This window comes from Eschrichtius robustus, chromosome 1 (assembly GCF_028021215.1).
Source record: "Eschrichtius robustus isolate mEscRob2 chromosome 1, mEscRob2.pri, whole genome shotgun sequence".
Classification (NCBI taxonomy): Eukaryota; Metazoa; Chordata; class Mammalia; order Artiodactyla; family Eschrichtiidae; genus Eschrichtius; species Eschrichtius robustus.
Genome location: NC_090824.1, coordinates 89,931,427 through 89,955,705, shown reverse-complemented (window position 1 = coordinate 89,955,705; position 24,279 = coordinate 89,931,427). Strand labels below are relative to the sequence as shown.

The window sequence follows — 24,279 nt, the reverse complement described above, 5'->3', positions numbered from 1 at the left end:
CAGCCGCAAGCCCGCAAGGAGAGGTGGTCTGGGAGGAGCCCCACAGACACCGCACATTCGTCCGAGGAGCCGTACACCATCAGACTGAAAATGTCTCTTGTGATGAGTACATCAGCCAAGTTCCCCGAAAGCATGTGAAAACGAACACACCGACCTAATGCTATACATTGGGTAGATTACCAAGGGCCAGTCTTCAGTAACCTGCGGCCAAGGACCTCTGTCCCTCTCAGATGGTGCCCTTCTCCCTGGGGGACTCCAGCATCCCCAGCTGCTGCCAGGACTCCATCGCGCCCTCCGGCTGCTCGGCTCTGGCAGCTTCCACAGCAGAAATGCAATGGCACCTACTCGCTGAGGTGGCAGAGGTGGTGGCAGCAGCAACAGTGTCCCCCGGGCTCTAGGCACTTAAGGTTAAGCTCCCAAAATTCCCAATGGGAAAATGCCAAGAACACGGACAACAGACAGTTTTCAAGGACAAACTGCTCTCAGGTCCAGATCACTCACTGCTGCAGGGAGAAAAGGAGGCCGACAGGCCAATTCCCCTGCTCTGGAGTCAGCTCTGGCTTCACAGGCTCCCCACCAGAGAAGCATCCCTCCAGAGAGAAAGAGGACGGAAAGGAAACCTAGGACACGGGGAGGCTTTGGAGCCGACCCCACCCAAGAGCATATGAGAGACCCTCATGGAGACACAAGCCCAGACGGGGAGCCCTGCTGACAACGTGCGGGGCTCCGCACACTCACTTTCTCTCCCGGCCCCTCTGCCCGCTCAGAGGCTTGAGCCCACACCACCCGCTGCTGCCATGGGCTGGCGCACGCGTGCTGGCAATGGTAGCTGGGCAGGACCGGCCCGGCCCACAGGCTCCCAGAGCTGGAGCTTAAGGGCGAAGGCAGCGAGGGGGAGAGGCCGGCTTCTCCAGCCCCGCTCTGTCCTCTGCATGAAAGGGTGCATTCTTGGTGCTACTGAAAGGTCACGTCCATGCCCATGGGGCTAGAGAGCCTGAGAAGACCTTAAAAAGGCAGAAGCCCAGTGTTCTCTGGGGTGGATGGGTCCACTGGGGCAAGGTGGGAGGACAGGAAAGCGAAAGGGAGGCCACCTTCCCGGGCAGCCCCTGCCGCGAGGGCCTCCCGGCAGCGGGGCTGTAGGGTGTCGGGCACTGGGCAAAGCATTCCATGTGCACTCGTTCTTTCAACCCATGTCACAAGGACCCCTGGGAGGGAGACGGTAGCATCCTTACTTAGAGGTGAGCCAATAGGCTCAGAGACTCAGTAGCTTGCCTAAGGTCACACAGCTTTTCTGTCGTAGAGCCAGGAGGTAAGGCCTCTTTACCCAACGCCAACATATATCTTCAGCATCCACGGCTCTTTAAGTTGCAGGACCGTTCCCTGCAGACCTCTGGACTTTGGGAAAAACACATCCTCAGTGTGACTTCCCAACAGAACTGACCTAAGACAAGGCCTCCTTTCATGACTTCACTACAAAACGGGAGGCCACTCTGACAAAACAAAAGCCCCGGCCTCAGTCCTGAGTCTACCTTGATCTTGATATGCTCCACCCTCTGTTGCCCCTCAGCGCCCGCAGTCACCCAACACTGACCATCCTCCCTTAGGCCCTGGAACATCGTCCTCTGGTCGCCAGCAGCCCTCCTGGGAGCACCTGCCTGCTGCTCGTACCCCCGCCTCAGAGCGCTCCTGTCCCCATCCAACATCTCACCGCTGAGGTCTGCCCCAAGGCTATCCTCAGCCGCCAGCAAGGCGCCTGGCCTGAGGAAAGAGCAGCAGGGGACCAAGGGCCATCAGAACCCTCCCAGGCACCCTGTGCTCGTGGTGCTGGACAGCCCCCCATACCAGGGGTCTCACAGGTACCGGGGCCCCTGCTGGCATTTTCTACAGGAAGTCTCCAAGGTACAAGCCACTGTGGCTTTCAGAACAGGAGGACACCACTATTCCCAGGATCCAACCCACAAGGCATCTCGATCTGGGAGGGGGCTTCTATGCAGAAATGGATAAAGAACGACTATGAAGAAGAAAAGCAGTTCCCATGAATCATGTAGAAAACTCGGACCCACACTCCACAGTCTCAAGGCAGGTGAAATGAGTAGCACAGGGCAGAGCCCCGAGATATCTTCGTGTTGTTCCCGGAGTTCCTGCCCCTCATGCACAGTACTGGACCCATGGTCATGAGGAAAAGAGGCTTCTCAATCCCACAGTAACTTTAAAAACTCAGAGGAAGCCACAGTCCTGGAGCTAACTGACACACACATGAGCTCACACACGGGCAGGCCAGAATTTAAAGGGGTTAATAGAATTTAAAGAGGTAGGTCCAAAAGCAGCAAAGATATCCACAAACACATCAGGCGTAAATCTTGTTGACAGAGGAAGGTGGCCACAGGACACATCACATGATATATACCTCTTTCAGTGATGAAAAAGTTGCAATACCCAAGGGGAAATGAATGAAGGCCACGACCACTACCCTGCAAACCACCAGCTGAGTGGCTAGCTCAACGTCCTCAGAACACTCGCCCACATTGGTTCAGACCAGGCCTCATTCCGAGCTTGGCTGCTACACGCATCTCCTCCCCGCTCCATGTTGTAATGAATTAAAAAGCAAAACCACAACGTCCCACAGCAGAACGAGCAGCTGTCTCTCACCTTTCCTTCCCAAGCAAAGGGCAGAGACCCAACCGGGAGGCAGTGACATCTCCATCCAAATCCAGCCACTCCAGAGAGCCACTGTCACCAACAGTCTCTCCAACCTGCAGACAAGGAAGGAAGCATCATCACCCCCATGCCAACAGACCCGGACAAAGCTCGACCCCCTCCAGAAAGGAGAAGCGGGGAGGCCAGCAGCCACGTGGAAACACCACGTGCTCACCTGCCTCCTCTGCCGCAGGACGGCGGCCTCTGCGGGGTGGTTGAATCGGAACTTCTGTGCTTTCCCCAGGGTTATGACTGCTCCTGTGGCACAGAGACCGACGCGAATTCAATGCACAGCTCGTGTTCTGAGCACGTGTAACGTGCGGGTCACTGTTCTGGGGCACAAAGTCCTGCCCCCACAAGTTAATAATTTAGCTGAGTCAATAAGATATGTGTTCATTGGATACCGTACAACGTATGCATTGAATTAATGAGATGAACAGGAGGAGCTCTGGTATTCCCAAGGAACGGAAGATGAGCTCCAGGTGGAGTAGTCAGGGAATGCTTCGTTGAAGAGGGGGTATCCAAGCTCAGCCTCAAAGGACAGACAGAATCTGAATAGATTAATAGTAGTAGTAATAGTGACAGTAGTCATGATAAGGGATGTTTTCTAAGTGCCAAGAACACTGCTAAGAACATTACACAGATTAGCTCATTCAATCCTCACAACGATCCTATTATTATTCTTATTTTATAGGAAATTGAGGCTCAGAGACTTCCCCACGGACACAGAGCTAACAAACACAGGTACTAATTTCAGAGAGTCACTCTCTCCTCTGGAGCCCCGGAATTGGGGCCTCTTTGTTTATGGGAAGAGGACTGTATTAGGGAATCTTCAGATCTCTGGGTGCAGAGGCTGGGTGTTCCGTCATTAAAGTCTGCTTCACTGAGCTCTCTGGGTCTGGCCCATGAGAATGGAGCTCGTCGATCACTCATCCCGGCATAAACCGGGCTGTAGGGGGCCCTACCTTGGGTCAGACGGCAGGAGGCGGTGACCTCCCGGCCATTGACTGTGCAGCGGGCCCCGCGGGCAGGCCGCAGAATGACGACCCCACAGGCGCTGGTGATAGTGCAGTGGTCTCTCTCGATCCACTGACCCTGCAGGACTACAGAACGGGGCGGGGGTCACTTGGGTGGAGGCAGAGCCCAGGGAAACACCTCCTCCAGTCTTCTGATGAGATCAGAATCCACATCTGGAAGATCTCACATCATGACAGGAGAGGAAGAGCCACCGCCTGTAACCACCCAGGCCTGGATCATCCCACCGCGTGGGTCTCCTCCTATCATGTCCCAGACCCACAACCTGTCCGGGAAAGAAGAGCGGCCCCTCAGACCTCAAAGATTCCTTCCTCTCAGAGCACCGTCACGTTCCGCTGAAGAAACCCGTCCAGCATGAATACCTGCCACGAAGCATCGGGCCCATATGCTCTGTCACTCACCAATGTCCTGTTCCTGGTCTGAGTCAATCCTTCCTATTTTTGTTGTCCCCTCCTGAAGGGAAAAACAAAGCCATTTTAATGAGAATAAAAAGGGACGCAGCCCTGCCCCCAAAGGAGAGCCCACCTGTTTGAGTGTCATCACCGTCCTCCCATGCCCACCCCAGCCTTCTCCACACCACCTCTCAGCTTTGCTCCGGGCTGTTCTGACTGCTCTGCCCACTCACGCTGCAGCCCAGGAAGCCCCTGAGAGGGTGGGGTCAGAAAAATGCATGACTAAGCAGCACCAGTTTTTTGCAAAGTCCAACTAGGGCTGGCCGGCTCCTTTCTGTCCCATAGCCTGGAGTTAGGCCGTCAGAGCTTCTCTAGTCTGAGGAAGTGGGCACATGGTTATAGCTTTCTCCCAGGGCTTAAGGTTAATGTAGTCCAAGTTTAATCCAGTCGGTCTCAAAGAGACACGCCTTCTAGGATGATGAATGGAAGCACAGGATTTTTACCTTCTTGGTCCGCAGATGAAGTTTAACAGACACCAGATTCTAAGAAGAGTAAAGCACAAAAAGGAGAAAAGCACATCTAGAATCAAAAAAGACTGGAAGAGAGTACAAGAGAGGAGGGGGAAACTGGAGTTAATATCAATGAAACACTGGGTTAGTAGAAGACAAGGCCTTTGGCCCTTGGACAATAACAATGCAGTTTAAGACCACATAGCTCTGTTTGAGGAAGGCAGCAACACGGCAACAGAGATGCGAGTTTAGATATGTATTTATCTTTTCTTTTTTTAAATTTATTTATTTATTTATTTTTGGCTGCATTGGGTCTTCGTTGCTGTGCACAGGCTTTGTCTAGTTGTGGAGAGCGAGGGGCTACTGTTTGTTGCAGTGTGCGGGCTTCTCATTGCGGTGGCTTCTCTTGTTGTGGAGCACGGGCTCTAGGCGCGCGGGCTCAGTAGTTGTGGCTCGCGGGCTCTAGAGCGCGGGCTCAGTAGTTGTGGTGCACGGGCTTAGCTGTTGCGTGGCATGTGGGATCTTCCCGGACCAGGGCTCAAACCTGTGTCCCCTGCATTGGCAGGCAGATTCTTAACCACGGCGCCACCAGGGAAGCCCAAGATATGTATTTATCATTTACTGACTAACTGTTCCCTATGTCCCAGGCACTGCGCAGAGTGCTTTACAGATAGCTCTCATTTAATCCCCTAACAACCCAGAATGTAGGTATTACGATCAGGAATCTGAAGCTGACAGGGGATAAGCTGCCCAGGGAGCCCACCCACTAAACAGGATGACCCTGGCTAGAATTCAGGTCTCTCCAGGTCCTGTGCCCACGCGTTTCCAACCTCGCCAAATCACCTGCCCGGTGACCGATGTTTTTGAAGTGACTGGAAAGTTCTGCACTAGGCTTTACTATCAGCAGCCAGAAAGGAGGGCCCTGTAGCTCCCCCAAAATCGCTTGAGGAGAAAGACCCCTGGAAGGAATGAACAAGGCTCTGGCTCCCCCCGCGCACCCAACCAGCCAGAGCCCAGGCTTTTCTGCTCAGCCAGTGAGGATCACACGATCCAACGGATGCCGGTCTCCAGACACTGCCATCCAGAATCGAGGGAGGGTTCAAGGTCAGCCCTGATGATGAGGCCCATTCCTCCCAAAGGAATAAAGGCCACAGCACATCCCAACTTCTAGATCTGCAGTGCAGAAACTACCCAAAAACGTGCTGGCATCTCATTTAACATGGGCTGAGCTGGCGCCTGTGCCTGCTGCCCCTCTGCCTCTTTATGCCTCTTTATTGGGAGGGGCAGCGGCACAAAGGCAGTTATGAGACGAAGTCCAGGATATCAGTAACCTGCTCCACCTTCCCTTCCTGCTGCCCGCTCCCCACCTAAGGTGCTTCCCAAGGTGACTCAGGCAAACAGCTCCCAGGCCACTGCGAGGGACTAGTTCTGGGTCTAGAACCAAGTTAGCAAATAAAAACAGAATCTTGAGTGACTACTGTTATACTACTACCCAAACCAGGATCTAAACAAACAAAAAGGGGGGAAATGGTTACAAAACCTGCAGAAATGCCACGATTAGAAGTAGACTGAAATCTTGTTTCCCCAGGTTCACGGTCAGAACATGAGGGAGGGAGTGACCCCCAGTGCACTGACTCGGCAAGGACACCAGCACTGCAGCATCGTCCATCTCCCGCCTCCAACTCAGTCTCCCCATCATCCTTCAACCCTCTGGGGTTACCCTAGGCTCTGCCACTTGATGTCTAACTTCATCCACTCACTCCACCTCCAATCAATATATCAGATCAGTTCTACTCAAATACTGAGCATTTTAATCCATCTGGTCTCCTCTTGACCTCCAACCTCTCCCCATGGTTCTGACAAATGGAATGATCGATAGCCTTTGGTGTTCAGATTTGTTATTAAGGTAACAGCCACTTCTGCCTGAGGCATTTTCACTGAGATGATTTATACTGTGTCAAAAAAAGAAGCTACTTTAACCTTCTGTCTGGGAGGCTCAGTCTCTGACAAGTTCCCCAAGGGCTTATCCTCAGAACACAGACTTTCTAAATGTGTGAGACTTGCCGACATCTTCCCATCACATGTACTGCAGCAATAGCAACCGGATTTCTCCAGGGATGACAGCAGCGTCACACATCCCCATAAACTCTGTTCCTTTTAAATGTCAATTTAACATGCTGGGGACAATTATGAAAATGAAGATCGGATTTTCAGTGAGCATAGGGATTTTGGCCACGTAAAGTATGTTCAGCCATCCATGGGGACTGTCCTTCTATAGTAGGACACTTTTGATGAGGATAGGATATGAGATTACATGGGTCACTAACCCTCAAAACACTTCATTTAGAAGTGAGGACCTGGCCTCCAGGTGACAAAGAACCAGGGGAGCCACGTCCTTGTGGAAGGCCTTTGCATCACTCTATTTTCTGTGGGTGGTTGCATGTCACGCCCTGGTCACCCCTCACCCACCAGCTCTCTGGACTCCTGGCACGCTTTCTTGAAGCTTCCTAAATCTACTCCCTCTTTCCTCTCTTCTTTCCCAGGCAAACCTAGTAATGGAGAAGGGGGGTTGAATGAAGTGGGAAAGTACGGGAAGGGAACTGTTTCAGATCTTTTGATCCCTTTAGCCTCTGAAAGCCGTCTGTGAGCAGCCTGTATTTGCGGGGAGCGCTCAGGAGTGCTGACGGAATTTCGAGGTTAGGATTTCACCTCCATGACTGCACTCCTGTGCTTCAGGAAGCCGGATAAGGAATACAAGCAGCATTATTCTCACTTTAAAACAAGGAAATTTAGGCATAGAGAACAAAAGTGAGAGCGACAGTAGCGGCAGCTGAAAACCAAATGATTGTTCTGATTACTAGTCTTCTGCTGTATTCATACAGAAACAAAACAGATCACAGTTGTTTGGCAGGTCCAGTTTCCTGAGGGCACACCTGAGGGCAGCTCTGCGGCTTTGGATGCTGCAGGCTTTTCCCTCCCTGACCTCTGGGGCCAACGGCTTAAGCAGAGAGGGGGGCGCGCCCGCCCGCTCACCTTGAGGTGATAGAGCACGACACCCGTGCTGAGCACGTCGTCCTCCAAGGCCATCAGGTGCGGCAGGCTGGAGTCGATGACCAGCCCGGCCCTCCTCCTGTTGATGTCCACTCTGTAATGCTCCACGAGGGCCTTCCACTCGTTCCACTTACGGGCCCAGTCTTTACTCAGCTGGTCAATCTGAGGAGACAGAGGAGGTGGTCTTGGACACTCAGTACAGGGAGCAGATGAACGGTCCAGCGCCATCCTGGCCCGATTCCTCACGGCATCGCTTCCTCACTTTCCTCCCCGTGACTGTTCAAGGCCGCACATGGGCCCTTGCACCTCTGTGAGCTCTCTCTGTTTTCTAAGTTTTCCTCAATAAGCAACTGTTAATTTTATAAATAGAAACTCAATAAATGTTATTTTTAAAATTTTCTGCAATGAGCATGTATTGTTTTTATAAAAAAAAAGAAAAAAGCACCATAAATGTTATTTTTAAAAATTATTTGGGGACTTCCCTGGTGGCACAGTGGTTAAGAATCCACCTGCCAATACAGGGGACACAGGTTCAATCCCTGGTCCGGGAAGATCCCACATGCCGCGGAGCAACTAAGCCTGTGCACCACAACTACTGAGCCTGCGCTCTAGAGCCCGCGTGCCACAACTACTGAAGCCCGCGTGCCACAACTACTGAAGCCTGAATGCCTAGAGCCACACAACGAGAAGCCACCGCAATGAGAAGCCTGCGCACCACAACAAAGAGTAGCCCCTGCTCTCCACAACTAGAGAAAAGCCCACACACAGCAACGAAGACCCAATGCAGCCAAAAATAAGTTAATTAATTAATTTTAAAAAATTAGTTGGGATTTGAGTCATATATCTATTGATATGTTTAAATTCCCCTCTTTCCGCCCCTCTCCTATGTGATCCATACTGGGAGTCCTCTTGTGAACTTCTTTCCCAAGGTGCAGCACCTTGAGCTCTAATATAAGCTTGTATGCACCTCAAAGACCAACAAAGCACCAAGACGGGTCTCCCCAGGGAGAATGAAGACTATGAAACTGGTCTGAACTACCACACAATAATAAAATAACAACAGTAATAACTAACGTTATTGAACACTGAGGGTGGGGGGCGGTGTAAATTGGGAGATTGAGATTGACATATATAATACACACTACTATATATAAAATAGATAACTAATAAGGAACTACTGTACAGCACAGGGAACTCTATTCAATACTCTGTAATGGCCTAGATGGGAAAAGAATCTAAAAAAGAGTGGATATATGTATAACTGATTAACTTTGCTGTACGGCAGAAATGAACACAACATTGTAAATCAACTATACTCCAATAAAAATTAATTTAAAAAAACACTGAGGGCTTACTATGGATCAGGAACAGAGTTTTAAAAATAAATATACCAAGGCTTAGAGGCCTTAAGCTAAGCCCACTGGGGAAACATGAAGGAACAATGTTGAACATAGGGTCCTTTTTATTTCTTACGGTGGAAATTGTTATCAAGGCAGGAAGCTTCTTTTGGGAGCGGAAGAACTGAGGAAGACCAGGAAAAGGAACTGGATTCAGCTAAGCCCTTCTCTCATAAACAGAAAAACTTAAGAAAAAAGAAATCATGCCAAGTTTAGGTACAAGTATTTTATGACTCTAGAAACATTCTTTTTTTTGGCTGCACTACGCAGCTTGCTGGATCTTAGTTCCCCAACTGGGGATCAAACCTGCGCCCCCAGCAGTGGAAGCACAGAGTTCTAACCACTGGACCGCCATGGAATTCCCGAAACATTCTTTTTAATGTTATAATCATTGAATTGAAGTTTGAAAACTACAGGGTACCCGTGAAGGGCTGGTTTGGATTGGGCCCTGACAGAGGTGGGTGGCAGGGCACATCCCCCTGGAGGCGCTGCAGAGGACACCTCCCCTCTGGCCAGCCTTCATCACCCACTCCTACCTGCCTAAGGTTGTAAGACTAGCAAGTGGCAGGTTCAAGTCCAGGTCTGCCGGCCTGTATAATGTAAAAATGCTCATGTGCCTGGAATGAACCAAAAATCAGAACATAGAGCTAAATACAGAATTTTTGAGAAACTTCTGGATATGTGAAATAGTCCTAAAGTTTAGTTTGGGTAACAAAATATTGACATAGCCAGGATACTTTAATAACATAGAAGGATGATGCAGTAGAGTACTGGAAATGGGGACATTTATTTGCAAGACCTAAATCTAACCTGTCACCAAATAATGCCTGCTACTTCTTCCTTTTAAATGTCGCTGGGGGACTTCCCTGGTGGTCCAGTGGTTAACACTCTGTGCTCCCAATGCAGGGGGCACGGATTCGATCCCTGGTCAGGGAACTAAGATCCTGCATGCCGCGTGGCATGGCCGAAAAAAATAAAGTAAAAAAAAACTTAACACAAGTGATTTAAAAAAAAAGTCTCTGGGAATCACCATTTGATTCAATCTCCCAACATGTCCTCACACTCATGGGGTCACAACAACGGTCTCTTTCCTTGTTGGTCTCTCTGCTTCCATCCCTCAATCCATTCTACATGCAACTGTCATATTAATTTCCCCAATATACTCCTTTATCATGTCACTAACTGGGTTCAGGAAGCTATGAGTAACCCTGTTCATGTCAAGTTCAAACCTCCTGAACTGGCCCTCTCCCCGCCTCCCCTCCGCTCCTCTCTACCAGGAGCACATATCCTAGCCAGCTTCACTGCCCTCACACCCCGTGTGCCCACGTGTCTCACACCAGCCCTTCTCTCACTTCCGTGGCTTTGCTTCTGTTATCCCTCCCTCACCCCAATACCTCTGCCCATCTCCCTATCTAACAGACCCTATCCATCCTCCAAGGTCTAGTTCAAGTTCTCTGCCTTCCAACTCCAGCACTGAGGCTGGCCCTGAAAATTCCAAGCCACATTGATTTCTTCCTTCCTAAGCTCTTTCCGTCTAACTCATGTAAGTTATTACATTTAATCATTCTCTAAATGTGCTTCCAACTAGACTGCAAGCCATCTGAGGGCAGGGACTTCTTTGTATCTCCTGCAGCATCATGCTGAGCACCTAGTTGGTGTTCAATGAATACATGTCATTGACTTACTTATTTACTAGAAAATAATTTGTTTCCTAGGCTACTGGCACTATCTGAAGGGCGTTATCATGATCCCCTGGGAAAACAAAGCAGAGTCAGAAAGCCAGTCACCAGCCCTATGACAAACACATCCGCCAACTCAAGGCTCAATGGAGACAAAGGTTGTCTCTATACAGAACCTCTCTGTCCTGGTGGGGGAGCAGTCCTGGCCCAGGAATGATGGAGGGAGGTCAGATCTGTTCCCAAGGTGATGTGAAGCACAACTGAGTCTCCCCAACAGACCCACCTTCAATTCATTTTGGAGAGCCAGCTCCTTCACATTTTCATCCTTTCCCTCATTCAATGAATGGAAGTTTCTCTGCACGAAGAGAGAGATGTGCTTCATACTCTTGTGAAGGAAAAGATGCAGATAAAGGAAAGACTTTATCGTTAAAATCAGAAACAAATCAGAAGCCTAAGTGTTTGGGCTCAGATTCGTACAAAGAAGGAGAATTCAAGGCAATTTTTTCTGGAGGGCCCCATTCCCCGTATCTGCCCACATACAGAACAAGGGCCATTCAGGCAAATGTCCTTTGGACAGCAGAGAGGACACAGTGAGAGGGTGCCCACCCCATCTGAAACTACACAGGTAATCAGAGTAATCGCCATCCTATCTCCGGCCTCTGCTCTACAAGCGTCACCTGACTGAGAACACAATGCAGCAGGGCTCAGATACCCTGCAGAAGAGAAGGGGCTCTGGAGGACAGAAAAGTCCTGACTGCCCACATACCAGCTCAAAGCTCAGCAGCATGGCTTTCAGTCTTCCAATCTCTTCCCTGAGTTCTCTGATCAACTTCACGTTTGCATCCTGAAACACAGAGAACTCGGTCACCACTGATTGATATCAGGCCCCGAATGGCTGTGAGATGCTGCTCGCAATTAGCCTGGAAGAAGCAGATTACTCCTTTGGAGTAACTTCTAGGGCAGTCTTTTCAAAGTGTGGTCCCAGGATCAGCAGCAACTTCACCTAAGAACTTGTGGGAAATGCAAATTCTGTGGACCACCCCCGCTCCCGCAATGCCCCAACACCTATTAATCAGAAACTCTGGAGGGCTGGGCCCACCTGTGGTTTAACAAACCCTCCAGGTGATTCTGATACACACTAAAGTTTGAGAATCACTGCCTAGAGCAGGACGTCAGGTAGGTAATATAATACAAATGCCAGAGCATGTATAGGTAGTAGGTGCTAATCTTCCTGTATTGAGTGTGACTAAACTTAGTACCTGACGAATTACATTGCCCTTTTTTATTTTTTTAAAAATCTTTACTGAATTTGTTACAATATTGCTTCTGTTTTATGTTTTGGTTTTTTGGCAGCAAGGCATGTGAGAGCTTAGCTCCCCGACCAGGGATCGAACCCACACCCCTGCATTGGAAGGCCAAGTCTTAAGCACTGGACCGCCAGGGAAGTCCCTACATTGCCCTTTAAAACAGTCCATAAATGGGCTATATGTGGGCCACTCACTTGTGATCCCTGCCCTGGAACTTTTCACCGAAATTGCAAAGCAGATGAGGAACTTTTGGAATATTCTCATCATTAATTTAGCTTTCAAGACTAAAGGATTCCTCATATGCCGCTTTTACCCAAAACAGAGATGTCACTGCAATTTGCGTATGAAAAAAGGCACACAGCAACATAAACTTGGAATAAAGGCAGTAAACACAGACACTTTTAAATGATCTTTCCTCGAGTGGCAACAGTGTACAAGGGATCTTAAGACCAATGGCCTTAGAGAAATATCTAAAATAAATTATTCAAAAAAGGCAACTGAATGAAGCCAGTTGAGATATGAGAGAACGGTATGACACTGAAAGAAAGAATTTCACTCCCTCGGCATTTGGAGAACAAGTCTGGCAGTTGGGGTGAGTACAAAGAGAAGGAAATCAAATGAGAGGAAAAAAGGAGAACTTGGTGTAAACTGCTGTACCAGACCAGGACTTCAAATGAAGGTCTCACCTCATTTACCCGTGGCTTGTTGGTGATGTTTTTGGCGTTGGATGCGTATCTCAACGTGCTCATGGTCTCACTGTAGCTAGTGTGTGCAGGAGATACGGCTGGGGTAGAAGGAGAAAGTTAAAACACACGCCAAGCCTTTCCAACCCAGCCCATGACCACTGGCCTTGCTGCCGTCGCCCAGGCTGTCTGAGACCCTTGATGAAATGGGCGGCAGTGGCAGATCACCAGTCCCAATACAGAACCAGCTCCGGCAGCCCTACTCACTGGCAACCATGATGGTTCTGGAGTTGCCTCCAAGGCTGTCCTTCAGCAGCCAGGTCAACACAGAGTCCCGGTAGGGGATGTAAGACTGCCTCTGGGAAGGTCCTGCTCCACTGCTGGTCCCGGAAGGAGAGCTAGGGATCCCACTGTCACTACCATCGCTCACTGCGCTGTTGAGGCTCTGGCAGCTGTTGAATACCTGAGAGTTCTGGGCTTAAAAGACAAAAAATAATAAAAGTGGAAGAAAAAAAGGAATTATGAAACAAATGCATTAAAACAAAGCAATGGTTGGAGAAGGTAGACTTAGCATCACACTTCCTAATCCCTTTCTGCATATGACAGGATGCTTTAAGTGTGGACCCTGAATTAGACTCTGGACTCAGGAGATGGAATATTTAAGCCAAACAATTTTGTAGTCTCCCTTCTTTTTGGAATGAGAGTGATAGGATGATGGTCACATTGTGTTCAAAAACTACAAATATCAATTTTTCATGCCCAAAGCCAGAAGGTAAACTTTATCAGAAAGAACCTTTTAAGTATCTACTCCATTTTGACAAAATGAAAACATATGAGTTATTTTCCAAAGTCTCCCTCCCACACTGATAATCCAGGCTACCGTCAAAATACCTAAGGTGGAGATGACGATCCCCAGAGTCACAAGAGACTTGTTGATATTGGCTCCTTCAGTAATCCGGTCCTTACAGTAACTGGGATCTGCTCTTTCACTAAAACACAGTGGATGAAAAGAGAAACAAAAGTGAACAAGAAGACTATCCTTATAACGCTGTTGAAAAACACTATCCATTATGTTGCACTTTGTGTAAAAGATCCACAAAATAAATTCCCCTTAGAATTCAGTTCCAGAAAAAATGTTACCATCATGTAACGAACTGGCATTCTTCTGCTTCTCAGGCAATAAAAATCAAACAATTCATTACATTTGGCTGCCAGAGCATTTTGAGTTAATACTTATTCACAGTAATGATACCAATATAGTTTTTTGGTATATACAATTCCCCTTTTGTTTTAATTTCACATATTAATGGCTTTATGCTGTGTCATTAATGGTTTCAAATTCCTTATTTAAGTAAATGTGAAATATTAAAAATTCACACTTCCAGTTGGCTGATACAATTTCTTCCAGAAAGCACTTAAGCTTTTAAGGGAGTGGTGTACCATATTAATTATTTAGCAGTTTTAAAATAAGAAAATATGCCTTATTTCATGTTACACTTTTTTCTGACCACATTATCCCTGAGTTTCTTCTTTCTGGATATGTAAATGAGTACAATTCATGTTTCCTTCTAATACTTAAAAAGGCAGTATCTTCTCCCCAGTGCCACAGTATTTTTTAAAGCTTTTTTTTTTAAGAAATGTGTAGAGCTGCATAAAATCAATATTAGATAAAAGGAAAAAAGCACGCTCAGTCCCCTCTACTTAGAGCACTGGTTTTCAATCTTGGCTATACACTGCCGGCACTCCCTCTGACTCCACTAATAATCTGATTTATTTGATCTGAGGTGCAGCCTAGGCATTGGGAGCTCTAAAAGGTCCAGGTGATTTTTTTTTTTTTTTAAACATCTTTATTGAAGTATAATTGCCTTACAATGGTGTGTTAAATTCTGCTTTATAACAAAGTGAATCAGTTATACATATACAATATGTTCCCATTTCTCTTCCCTCTTGCATCTCCCTCCCTCCCACCCTCCCCAGTCCAGGTGATTTTAATGGCAGCTAAGATTGAGAACCCCTAACAGAAAATTTTTTAGCCCTCGGAAAACTACAGTTTCTTAACCTAGCATTCAAATAATTTGTTTCTTTTGGAATTTTCTCAGGATGACTGAAATGTGTAAAAGGTGGGGAAAAGTTTATTCCCCGTAAAATGAGCAAGAACAAGGTCATTGTCAAGGGAGTAATTCCACTTGGCTTTGAGATCCTAATTACCTGCCTGCTAGGTCCACAAGGTTGATCTTGCTAGCGATTTCAGAGGGGAGGTTGTTCTCCAGCATTGCCTAAAGGGAGAAAATACATTTAAAGCTTGTCACTTGGAACAATGTGTTGTTTTTTTCCCATGACACCCTCCTAACCAAGGTGATATTCGGATTTTTAGCCAACTCACTCAAGAAATCTGTATTCTAATGTGTTCTGAACCAGATGAGCTCTCAATATCTGACAATCAGTAAGCCCTGGGTCCTGCCATCATTAAAAATGTGAGCAAAACTTCCATAGGGTAGGTGGGCAACCCCCCACAAAGTCTCCCTAGCACGGTTTACCGGGTAAATGCTCAACTCTTCTCCAGGAGGCTCTGACCCACCAGTAGAGATCCATAGCAGGTTTGGAGGGGCGGATGATGGGGCTTTGTCTCTTGTTAACCTGAGTCACAGCCTGTTAACTTGCTGGGCAGGACTCTGCCTCTCGCTGTTCTATCCAGGGGCATCCGGCCCTCAAGAGCAAAACAACTTTTCCTTTTTTTAAAAAATTCAATGTGGGGTTTTTGTTGTTGTTTAATTTTAATGTTGCGCATCCATCACCAAAATCCAGTTTTAAAATATTTCCAATAACTCCCCAAATTCTGAGTCTGTTTGCAATCAATCTCCATTGCCATCTCCAGCCCCAGGTCACCACTCAATTTTCTATCTCTATAAATTTGTCTTCTCAGGATATTTCACACAGATGAGTCATACAATGTCTGGCTTCTTTCACTGTGCATAATTATTTTGAGATTCATCCAGGTTGAGGCATGTGTCAAAAGCTCAATTTTATTGCTGAGTAGTATTCCAGTGTATGAATATACCATAGTTTATCTATTCACCTCTTGATGGACATTTGGGTTGTTTCCAGCTTTGAGCAATTACAAATAAAGCTGCTATGAATATTTGTGTACAAGTCTTTGTATGGACATATGATTTCTTTTCTCTTGGGAAAATGCCTAGCACAATGGCTGAATCATATGGTAGGTATATGTTTAATTTTTAAAGAAACTATTAAATTATTTTTCAAAGTTGTTGTACCAGTAGTATGAGAACTCTAGCTCCTACAATCTTGCCAATATTTAGTATAATCATTCTTTTTAATTTTAGCCATTATAAAAGGTGAGTACTGATAGTTCATTTGGTGTTAACTTGCATTCCTCTAATAATTAACGATGTTTGCATCTTTTCAAGTGCTTAATTGCCATCTGTATATTTTCTCTAGTTAAGTATCAGTTCAAAATTTCTGACCATTTTTTTTGAGTTGTTTTATTATTGAGTTTAGAGAGTTCTGTATATATTCTGGATACAAGTCTTTTACCTGACATATGTTTTACAAATAAATTCTCCCTGTGGCTTTTCTTTTTATTCTCTTAATAGTGTCTTTTGTAGAGCAGAAGTTTTAAATTTTGACCAATTCCAAATTTCAATTTGTTCTTTTGTTCAATTTGTGTTTTTAGTGCCATATCTAAAAAAACTTTGCCTAATCCAAGGTCACAAATGTTCTCCCATGTTATTTTCTGAGTTTGTTTTAGGTTTCACATTAGTGCTTACGATCCAGTTTGAGTTAATTTTTGAATAAAGTGTACACTAAAGATTTTCAACAAATGTGGCAATTGCTTTTGGCCATTATTTTTCAATTTTTTTCTATGCCTATTTTCTCTTCTTTCTTTCTGAGATTCCCATTACACTTACGTTGACACACCTGATGTCCCACAGGTCTGTGCAGCTCTGCTCATTTTCCTTCAGTTACTCTTCTTCAAACTGGATGATTTCTATTTGTCTGTCTTCAACTTCACTAATTCTTCTGCCATCTCAAATCAGCGCTTGAGTCCCATTAGTGATTTTTTCATTTCTGTTATTGTACATTTCCAGAATTCCCCCTTTTAAAATAATTTCTATCATTTTATTGAAATTCCCTAGAGGCATTATCATCATGTTTTCCTTATTTCTTTAAAACATGGTTTCCTTCAGCTCTTTGAATGTATTTATATTAGTTGCTTGGAAGTCTTTGTATGCTGAATCCAACATGTGGAGCCCTTACAGTTTCTTTTTTTTTTTTTTAATTAATTTATTTATTTTTGGCTGCTTTGGGTCTTCGCTGCTGCACGCGGGCTTTCTCTAGTTGTAGCGAGCAGGAACTACTCCTCATTGCGGTGCGCAGGCTTCTCACTGCGGTGGCTTCTCTTGTTGCGAAGCACAGGCTCTAGGCAGGCGGGCTTCAGTAATTGTGGCACGCAGGCTCAGTAGTTGTGGCTCACGGGCTCTAGAGTGCAGGCTCAGTAGTTGTGGCACATGGGCTTAGTTGTTCCGTGGCATGTGGGATCTTCCCAGACCAGGGCTCGAACCCGTGTTCCCTGCATTGGCAGGCGGATTCTTAACCACTGAGCCACCAGGGAAGTCCCTACTTTTTAATTTTAATGTTTATTTTCATTTCAATCTTGCTTCTCATTTTAAATGCCCAGACTGATCATATAGATATTAAAGTAATTTGAAATGTTAAAAGTAAAATGTAGGTCGAAGATATTTTGATTAGTCTTTATGAAATGCCTCTACACTTTCAGAGTGTGTAGCTTAGTAGACTGTGTGTTAGGTCCTACTTATAATATTAGGTCATATCAGAGGACCTATAAAGGGAAAGGTAGGAAGAAAGAAAAAGAAATAGGAAGGAAGACAGGAAATCAGTCAAAAGGGACAATGAAAGGAAGAAATCTAAGCAAATATAAGTGGTAACCAACCTGCGTATAGTAGATAGTGAAGATGGCATGGGATCTGCTGCTGGCCTCATGAACATGGGTTGCTGCTGTGATTCTGTGTATATAAGGGAAGAAAATTAGGACAAGGATTGTTTATGCATGGTGATCCTTAAGATCCATGGGGAACACAAGAGATGTTAGTGCTGAGGTTCACAAGTGAGGATCATGAAACACACGTTATTTAGTCTGTTATAGTTAGGAGAGTGGCCCCAAGAGGGCAGGAGCAGTGCTCTAGGTTCTGATATCTGAGAATAAAAGCGAGTGTAGCTTCATATTAAACCACAATTAGAACTTTTTTTAAGCAACAGAAGTTAAAAATCAGAGTTGAAAGCGTGATACTAAAGAGTCATCAACCTGTAAGAATATCCCTAACACAGACCCATTTAAATAAGACAAATGGACGTAGAGAGCTTGCTGGAGAAGAAGGCTCAAAGACAGAGAAAGTAAGTCATGATTAAACACAGAATATTAATCTTATAGTGCCAGAAAGGGCTAAAATGAGATCTTGAATTACATGAACATCATGCTTAAGCCAGGTAGAATTCATAGGCTCCCTGAAAGACTCATTCCAATCTTGACCCTTAAAGTCAGAAGAGTCTTCCCTTCATCTAAATCTAAGTCAATCTTGCCTCAGTTTAAGACCAACTCATTGACTTCTGTTCTCAGAGGAGTTACAGAATTGAAGAAAAGAGTCAAAACCTAGAGGCTGGTTTATTCAAGGATAAAAAGGACAAGGTGAGGCCTGACACTTAAAAGATCAAGGAGCTCAGGGTACCCTGAAGACATGAAGCAAGTGCCTGCAGAATAGTTCCATGAAAGCCAAGGAATAGAATGTTAAATTTCTTCCTTTACATTCAATTAACTCAGACGTGTTATTAATAGGGTACGTAGAAGACTCTAAATTCCCCCAATTTTTTTTTCAGGTAAAAAAGGCTATTTTGGGGGTGCAAAATAACATTCTGGGTATTTCATAGTAACTAAAAATAAAGAGTATTATCACAATTTACAATAGGTTTAAGGAGAGTCAATAGCACTTAGTATTTCAAAGCAAATTCAAAACAGTCTTTTTTTGAGTAACCTTTACAGTATGCAAAACTAAAAGAAAAATGGTTTTCTGAAACATTTTAAACTATATCTAAACTATATTAAACTGTATTACCTCTATCAAGGAGAGGACAATGCAGGCAAGAATCTGTTCTTTGATGAAAACAGCAGAAGTCGTGTATTATAAGACAAAGCATAGAGTAATACTCTGGGCTTACTGCCTAATATTATTATACCCAGAACAAACTACAGCTTCACCACTAGTGAGAAGAGCACTAAATCTCAGCCACTGCCGCCTACACTGGGTACACTTCTGTTCTGAGAAAGGCCTGCTGATTGTGGATGTGGGGAGCTGCAGAGAGAATATACACTGTGAAGGGGGATGAGAACACAGGCAATAAGAATGAGACTGAAAGAATGACAAGGACAAACAAACCCGTTACCTGTTTGCTATCCCTTCCTCCAAGAGCTGAATTACTTGCTTACAGCTGGTAACTACGTGTTGAGATAAACCTATCCAATTTGCAAGGAGGAAAAAAGAAATTAAAATTTTTTGGCAAAGTTTAACCTTTTCCTGTAGGTAATTAAATTTATCATCCTATTTCATATCAGTTGACAGACAAGAATGAGGGAACAACTTAATTCAGATAATAAATTAAGTCAACAAATGTTTATTGGAAGCCTACTGTCAGGCATTGTGACAGTCTCTCTGGGAACAAAGGTCTCTGCCGACACAGACATTATAGTCTAGAATTCATGTAGCGGTTATGCCAACAACAAGGAGAAGAATAGCAATAATAATTCCTTACAATTCTGCTATATAGGTTATAAGAAAAGTTCTCATAAATTACCTCATTTGGCCCTCACAAAATTGCTGAGGCAGACAGGGGCTACGTGCCCCACAAAATGGTAGACTCGGTTTGACATACAAACCACACAGTACACATGTCCTTATCCTCCCACAGTTTACAATCATGAGAAATTTTATGATACAAGATAATATGGCCAAGTGCCACAGGACTAGAAAGATAATAAATGCTGAGGAAATCAGAGGAGTGAGTGGTCAGGGCAAGCTCCATGGGGGAAGCAAGACTTGAATTTAGCCACTGTAGAATGGGTAGGCTTTAGATAGGTAAAGAGAGCTTAAGGGCATGAAAGTAAATCTTGATGGCTGGTTACCCACCAAATCAAAAAAGGCCTTCACAACTGTGCTAGAGAATCTCTGTATTAGAGATTCAGGAACCAAAGTAACTTTATGGGCTCACAGCTGAATACACTTACACTAAAAATTAGCAAAGTAACTTGAACACTGACTGGATTTTTTTATATTAAGGAATTATTACAATTATTTAGATGTGATAATAGTTTTGTGGGTATGATTTTTTAAAAAGACATTCCTTATCTTTTAGGGCTACATACTAAAATATTTATAGATGAATTGATGTGACATCTGGAAGTTGCCTCAGAATAATATAGAATGTGGACAGGAATGTGGACAGGGCAGAATTTGCCAAGGGTTATTGGGTTATGGGTTATTGTGAACATGGGGGTTCATTATACTAGTCTATTTTTGTTCAAAATGTTCAAATTTCTCTATAATAAAAAGAATATTAAAAACTTAACCAAGGATAGGGACTTTCCTGGTGGTTCAGTGGGTAAGACTCTGTGCGGGTTTGATCCTTGGTCAGGGAACTAGATCCCACATGCATGCCGCAACTAAGAAGTCTGCATGCCACAACTAAGAAGTCCACATGCCGCAACTAAAAGATCCCGCATGCCTCAACAAAGATCCTGTGTGCTGCAACTAAGACCCGGTGCAGCCAAAAAACAAAAATTAACCAAGGATAGAGACCTTCTGTTTTCTGTAACGGCAAATTACATAATATAAACCAACCCTTCTGCTAAAGACTATTAGAAACAGGTGGACAAAATATAAATGACATCAGTGTGAAGGCACAGAGGGATGACGAGATAGTGAAAAATTTCCAGGCTATATACTGGGGGAGGATGGAAGTCCAGAGAGATAAGGCCAGCACTTGGGGACGCTTTTCCTCTGACAGCATTTGCCAAATCTTGAGGAGAAGTGGCTGACAGCAGTTCTCTTGACACACTCACAGGTCTAGGGAGACACAGACTGCAGTCCAGAGCCCACCTGGAGTGGGCCCTATGGCACCCCACCTCTTTGGGTTGGAAACCCAAAGGGTTAAAACACAGGAATAAGGTTGATTAGATGTAAACAGCCTCTGAAGGGATTACAGCTCAGCTTTGAACATTCTCAGTCCTTAAATTGGACTGATGTGATTCTGAATCACCAGTGTGTGCAGGAACCTGGCACAAATAAATAAAAGTCTTCTGTACTGGCAGATATCATTGTTCTAGACCTACAAATTACTTCTATAAGCAATTTAGCAAATACTGTCTGGCACAAAATTATAACAAACCAGACACATAAGTAGACCTGACAACATAAATGAAAACCAGCAAATGAAAATAATAGGGAATAGAAAGAGACCTAAGAAAGATCCAGATATTGGAGTTACAGTAACTTTAAAGTAACTCTGCTTACTATTTTCAAGGGGCTAAAGACAAGATTATAAAATCTCAGAGAAAATTGGAAACTATAATAAAAAGATCAAATGTTGATTTGCGAAGTAAGAACTACTGTAAGTGAAAAAAAGAACTCAGTATCTAAGTTTAACAGCAGATTAGACATAGCTTAAAAAACAATTAGTGAGGGCTTCCCTGGTGAAGTGGTTAAGAACCTGCCTGCCAACGCAGGGGACACAGGTTTGGGCCCTGGTCCGGGAAGATCCCACATGCTGTGGAGCAACTAAGCCCGTGCGCCACAACTACTGAGCCTGCGCTCTAGAGCCCGCGAGCCAGAACTACTGAGCCCACGTGCTGCAACTACTGAAGCCTGCGCACCTAGAGCCCGTGCTCCGCAACAAGAGAAGCCACTGCAACAAGAAGCCCGCACACTGCAAGCAAGAGTAGCACCCGCTCGCTGCAACTAGAGAAAGCCCATGCGCAGCAACGAAGACCCAATGCAGCCAAAAATAAATAAATAAAATAAATAAATTTATAAAAAAGTAAAAAAACAATTAGTGAACAGGAACATATGTCAGAATCATACAACCAAAATAAAGCACAGAGAGCCAAAAGATACAAAGTATTATATAAGACAGGGCAAGAATCAAAAAGTATATATAACACACCTGTAATTGGAGCTCCAAAAGGAGAGAGTGGGTAAAAGCAATGTTAGAAGTAATGGCTTAGAAATGTCTGCAAAAAAAGATATAAAACCACAGATTCAGGAAGCCTGACACAATAAAAAAATAAAAATCTATCCCTCGGCACTTCATGGTAAACTATTAAAAACCAAAGACCAAGAGAAAAACCTTAAAGGAATTACTAAGATAACATCTCAACAGAAATAATGGAAGGCAGAAGACAATGGAATAATTTTTAATTGCTGAAAGAAAATAACCACCAACTTAAAATTCTATACTTAGTGAATTTCTCCTTTAAGAATAAGGAACAAAAAAAGTTATTTTCAATCAGTTAAAAACCAAGAGAATTTGTAAACAGCAGACCCACACTAGAGGAAATACTAAAGATTATATTTTAGCTGAAGGAAAATATCAGACAGAAGGTAGGAGATTTAAAAAAAAGTTTAGACCACAATATTAGACTTTGTTAAGTCAATGACCCATGCTGTAATCTCTACAATGACTACTAAAATAATAATAAGACAATGTGTAAACAGTAAGCTAAAAGAGGAGAAATACGGGATAATTTTAAAAATTAATCAACTCAAAAATCATGAAAGTAGAGAAAAAGGAACATAAAACAATGTAAAGAGAAAATACAATGTAACAGAATTAAACCCAAATAAAATTAGTAATTACATTAAAAATAAACAGACCAAAATATGCTTGAAATATGCTCAAATTACAAGACCAAAATTGTGATGCTAGATAAAACAAAGCAAAAGCCAAATATTTTATTTAAAAAAAAAACATATGGATATAGAAAGGGAGAAAGTATAAAAAAGATTAAAATGCCAACACTAACCAAAAGAAAGCTACAGTAGTTATAGTAATTCCTGACAAAGTAGAGTAGACTTCATGGCAAAGCATTACTAGAGATAAAGAGGGATCCTTCAAAACGATAGAAGCATTCATCAAGAAGATTTAATAATTCTAATTTTGTATGCACATAATAATAAAGTCTCAAAATATATAAAACACAAATTGCTGGGATTAAAAGGAGAAAAAGACATTCATAGTCATAACAGGAAATTTTAACTAGCCTGTCTTATTATCTCATAAAACAAGCAAAAAAAAAAAAAAAAAAATCAATAGGGTTATAGAAGATTTAAGCAATGCAAATAACAAACTTGACAAATAGTATTATATAAATGCTATACCCAACTACTGCATAATTATTTTTAAGAACACATGGAAAATTTACAAAACTTAGCCATATGCTAGGCCACAAGCCAAATTGTTATACATATATATTTTTTAAATGAAATCATATAGAGAGTGTTCTTTGAATGCCATCCTATTAAACTAGATACCTATAATAAAATAGAACTATAAAATCTCCAAATGTTTGAAAATTAAGAAATGCAATTCTAAATAACCCATGGGTCAAAAAAGAAATCATTATGAAAATTACATACCATTTTAAACTAAATAATGATAAAAATACTACACATTAAAACATGTGTTAGTGCACCTAAAGCTATATTTACAGAAAAATTTATAGCTGTAAATAAATATATTAGGAAAGAAAAAAGGATGAAAATCGACAAGCTAAGCATCTACTTACAAAGGTTAAAAAATCAGCAAATTAGACTCAAGGAAAGGATGACTAAAATAATAAGAATATGAACAGAAATTAATAAATACAAAATAAACTTACAGTGGAGGGAAGCCACAAAACCAAAAGTTGATTTTTTGAAAAGACAAATAAAATTAATAAGTCCTTAAATTGAACAAGAAAAAAGAGACAAGGAATAGATAACCAGTTAGGAATGAAAAAAGAGATCCTACATTTAAAGAGACATCTTACACATAAAGCGTAAGAGGATATTACTCTTTATGCAGATACATGTCTTACATTTAGAGGAAGTGGATTTTTTAGAAAAATACAGTTTACCAAAAATTGGTGCAATAAAAAATAGAATATTTGAAAGAAATCAAATCTATAATCTTAAACCTTCTCATCAAAAAATCCTCCAGACTCAGAAGGCTTTGCCAGCAAATTCCACCAAATATTTAAGGAGGAATAACCCCAATCTTACAAGAAATCTTTCAGAAAATAGAAAGAGGCAGCATCTCTCAACTCATTTTAGGAAACAAACATAACCTTTATACTTAACACTGATGAAGGAAAATGGAGAATCAGAGAAGGGTAAAGAAGAGAAGAGGAGGAGGAAGAAAAACAGGACAAGGAAGATGATGATTAGAGGAGAATTTCACTCTTGA

At 43.6% G+C, this 24,279-nt stretch overlaps 1 protein-coding gene across 7 annotated transcripts in view; it reads right to left on the bottom strand.

Moving 5' to 3' along the window:
* The window catches only part of STARD9 (StAR related lipid transfer domain containing 9), a 135,360-nt gene that overhangs the window by 35,829 nt on the left and 75,252 nt on the right, over positions 1-24,279 (bottom strand). For 5 of the 7 annotated variants that reach the window (XR_011074769.1, XM_068550131.1, XM_068550153.1 and 2 more), the window contains 13 exons: positions 19,228-19,297; positions 17,723-17,795; positions 14,959-15,026; positions 13,642-13,739; positions 13,018-13,227; positions 12,754-12,851; positions 11,527-11,604; positions 11,044-11,145; positions 7,667-7,846; positions 4,134-4,185; positions 3,663-3,800; positions 2,873-2,955; positions 2,650-2,753 (listed from right to left, as the gene is read on the bottom strand). Coding sequence is in view for 6 of the 7 variants with exons in the window: in XM_068550131.1 (XP_068406232.1) it covers positions 2,650-2,753; positions 2,873-2,955; positions 3,663-3,800; positions 4,134-4,185; positions 7,667-7,846; positions 11,044-11,145; positions 11,527-11,604; positions 12,754-12,851; positions 13,018-13,227; positions 13,642-13,739; positions 14,959-15,026; positions 17,723-17,795; positions 19,228-19,297 (1,354 nt within the window). In the remaining variant the exon portion in view is untranslated. The remainder of the gene's footprint in view (positions 1-2,649; positions 2,754-2,872; positions 2,956-3,662; positions 3,801-4,133; positions 4,186-7,666; positions 7,847-11,043; positions 11,146-11,526; positions 11,605-12,753; positions 12,852-13,017; positions 13,228-13,641; positions 13,740-14,958; positions 15,027-17,722; positions 17,796-19,227; positions 19,298-24,279) is intronic. The other 2 variants (XM_068550139.1, XM_068550161.1) reach the window with 1 other exon arrangement.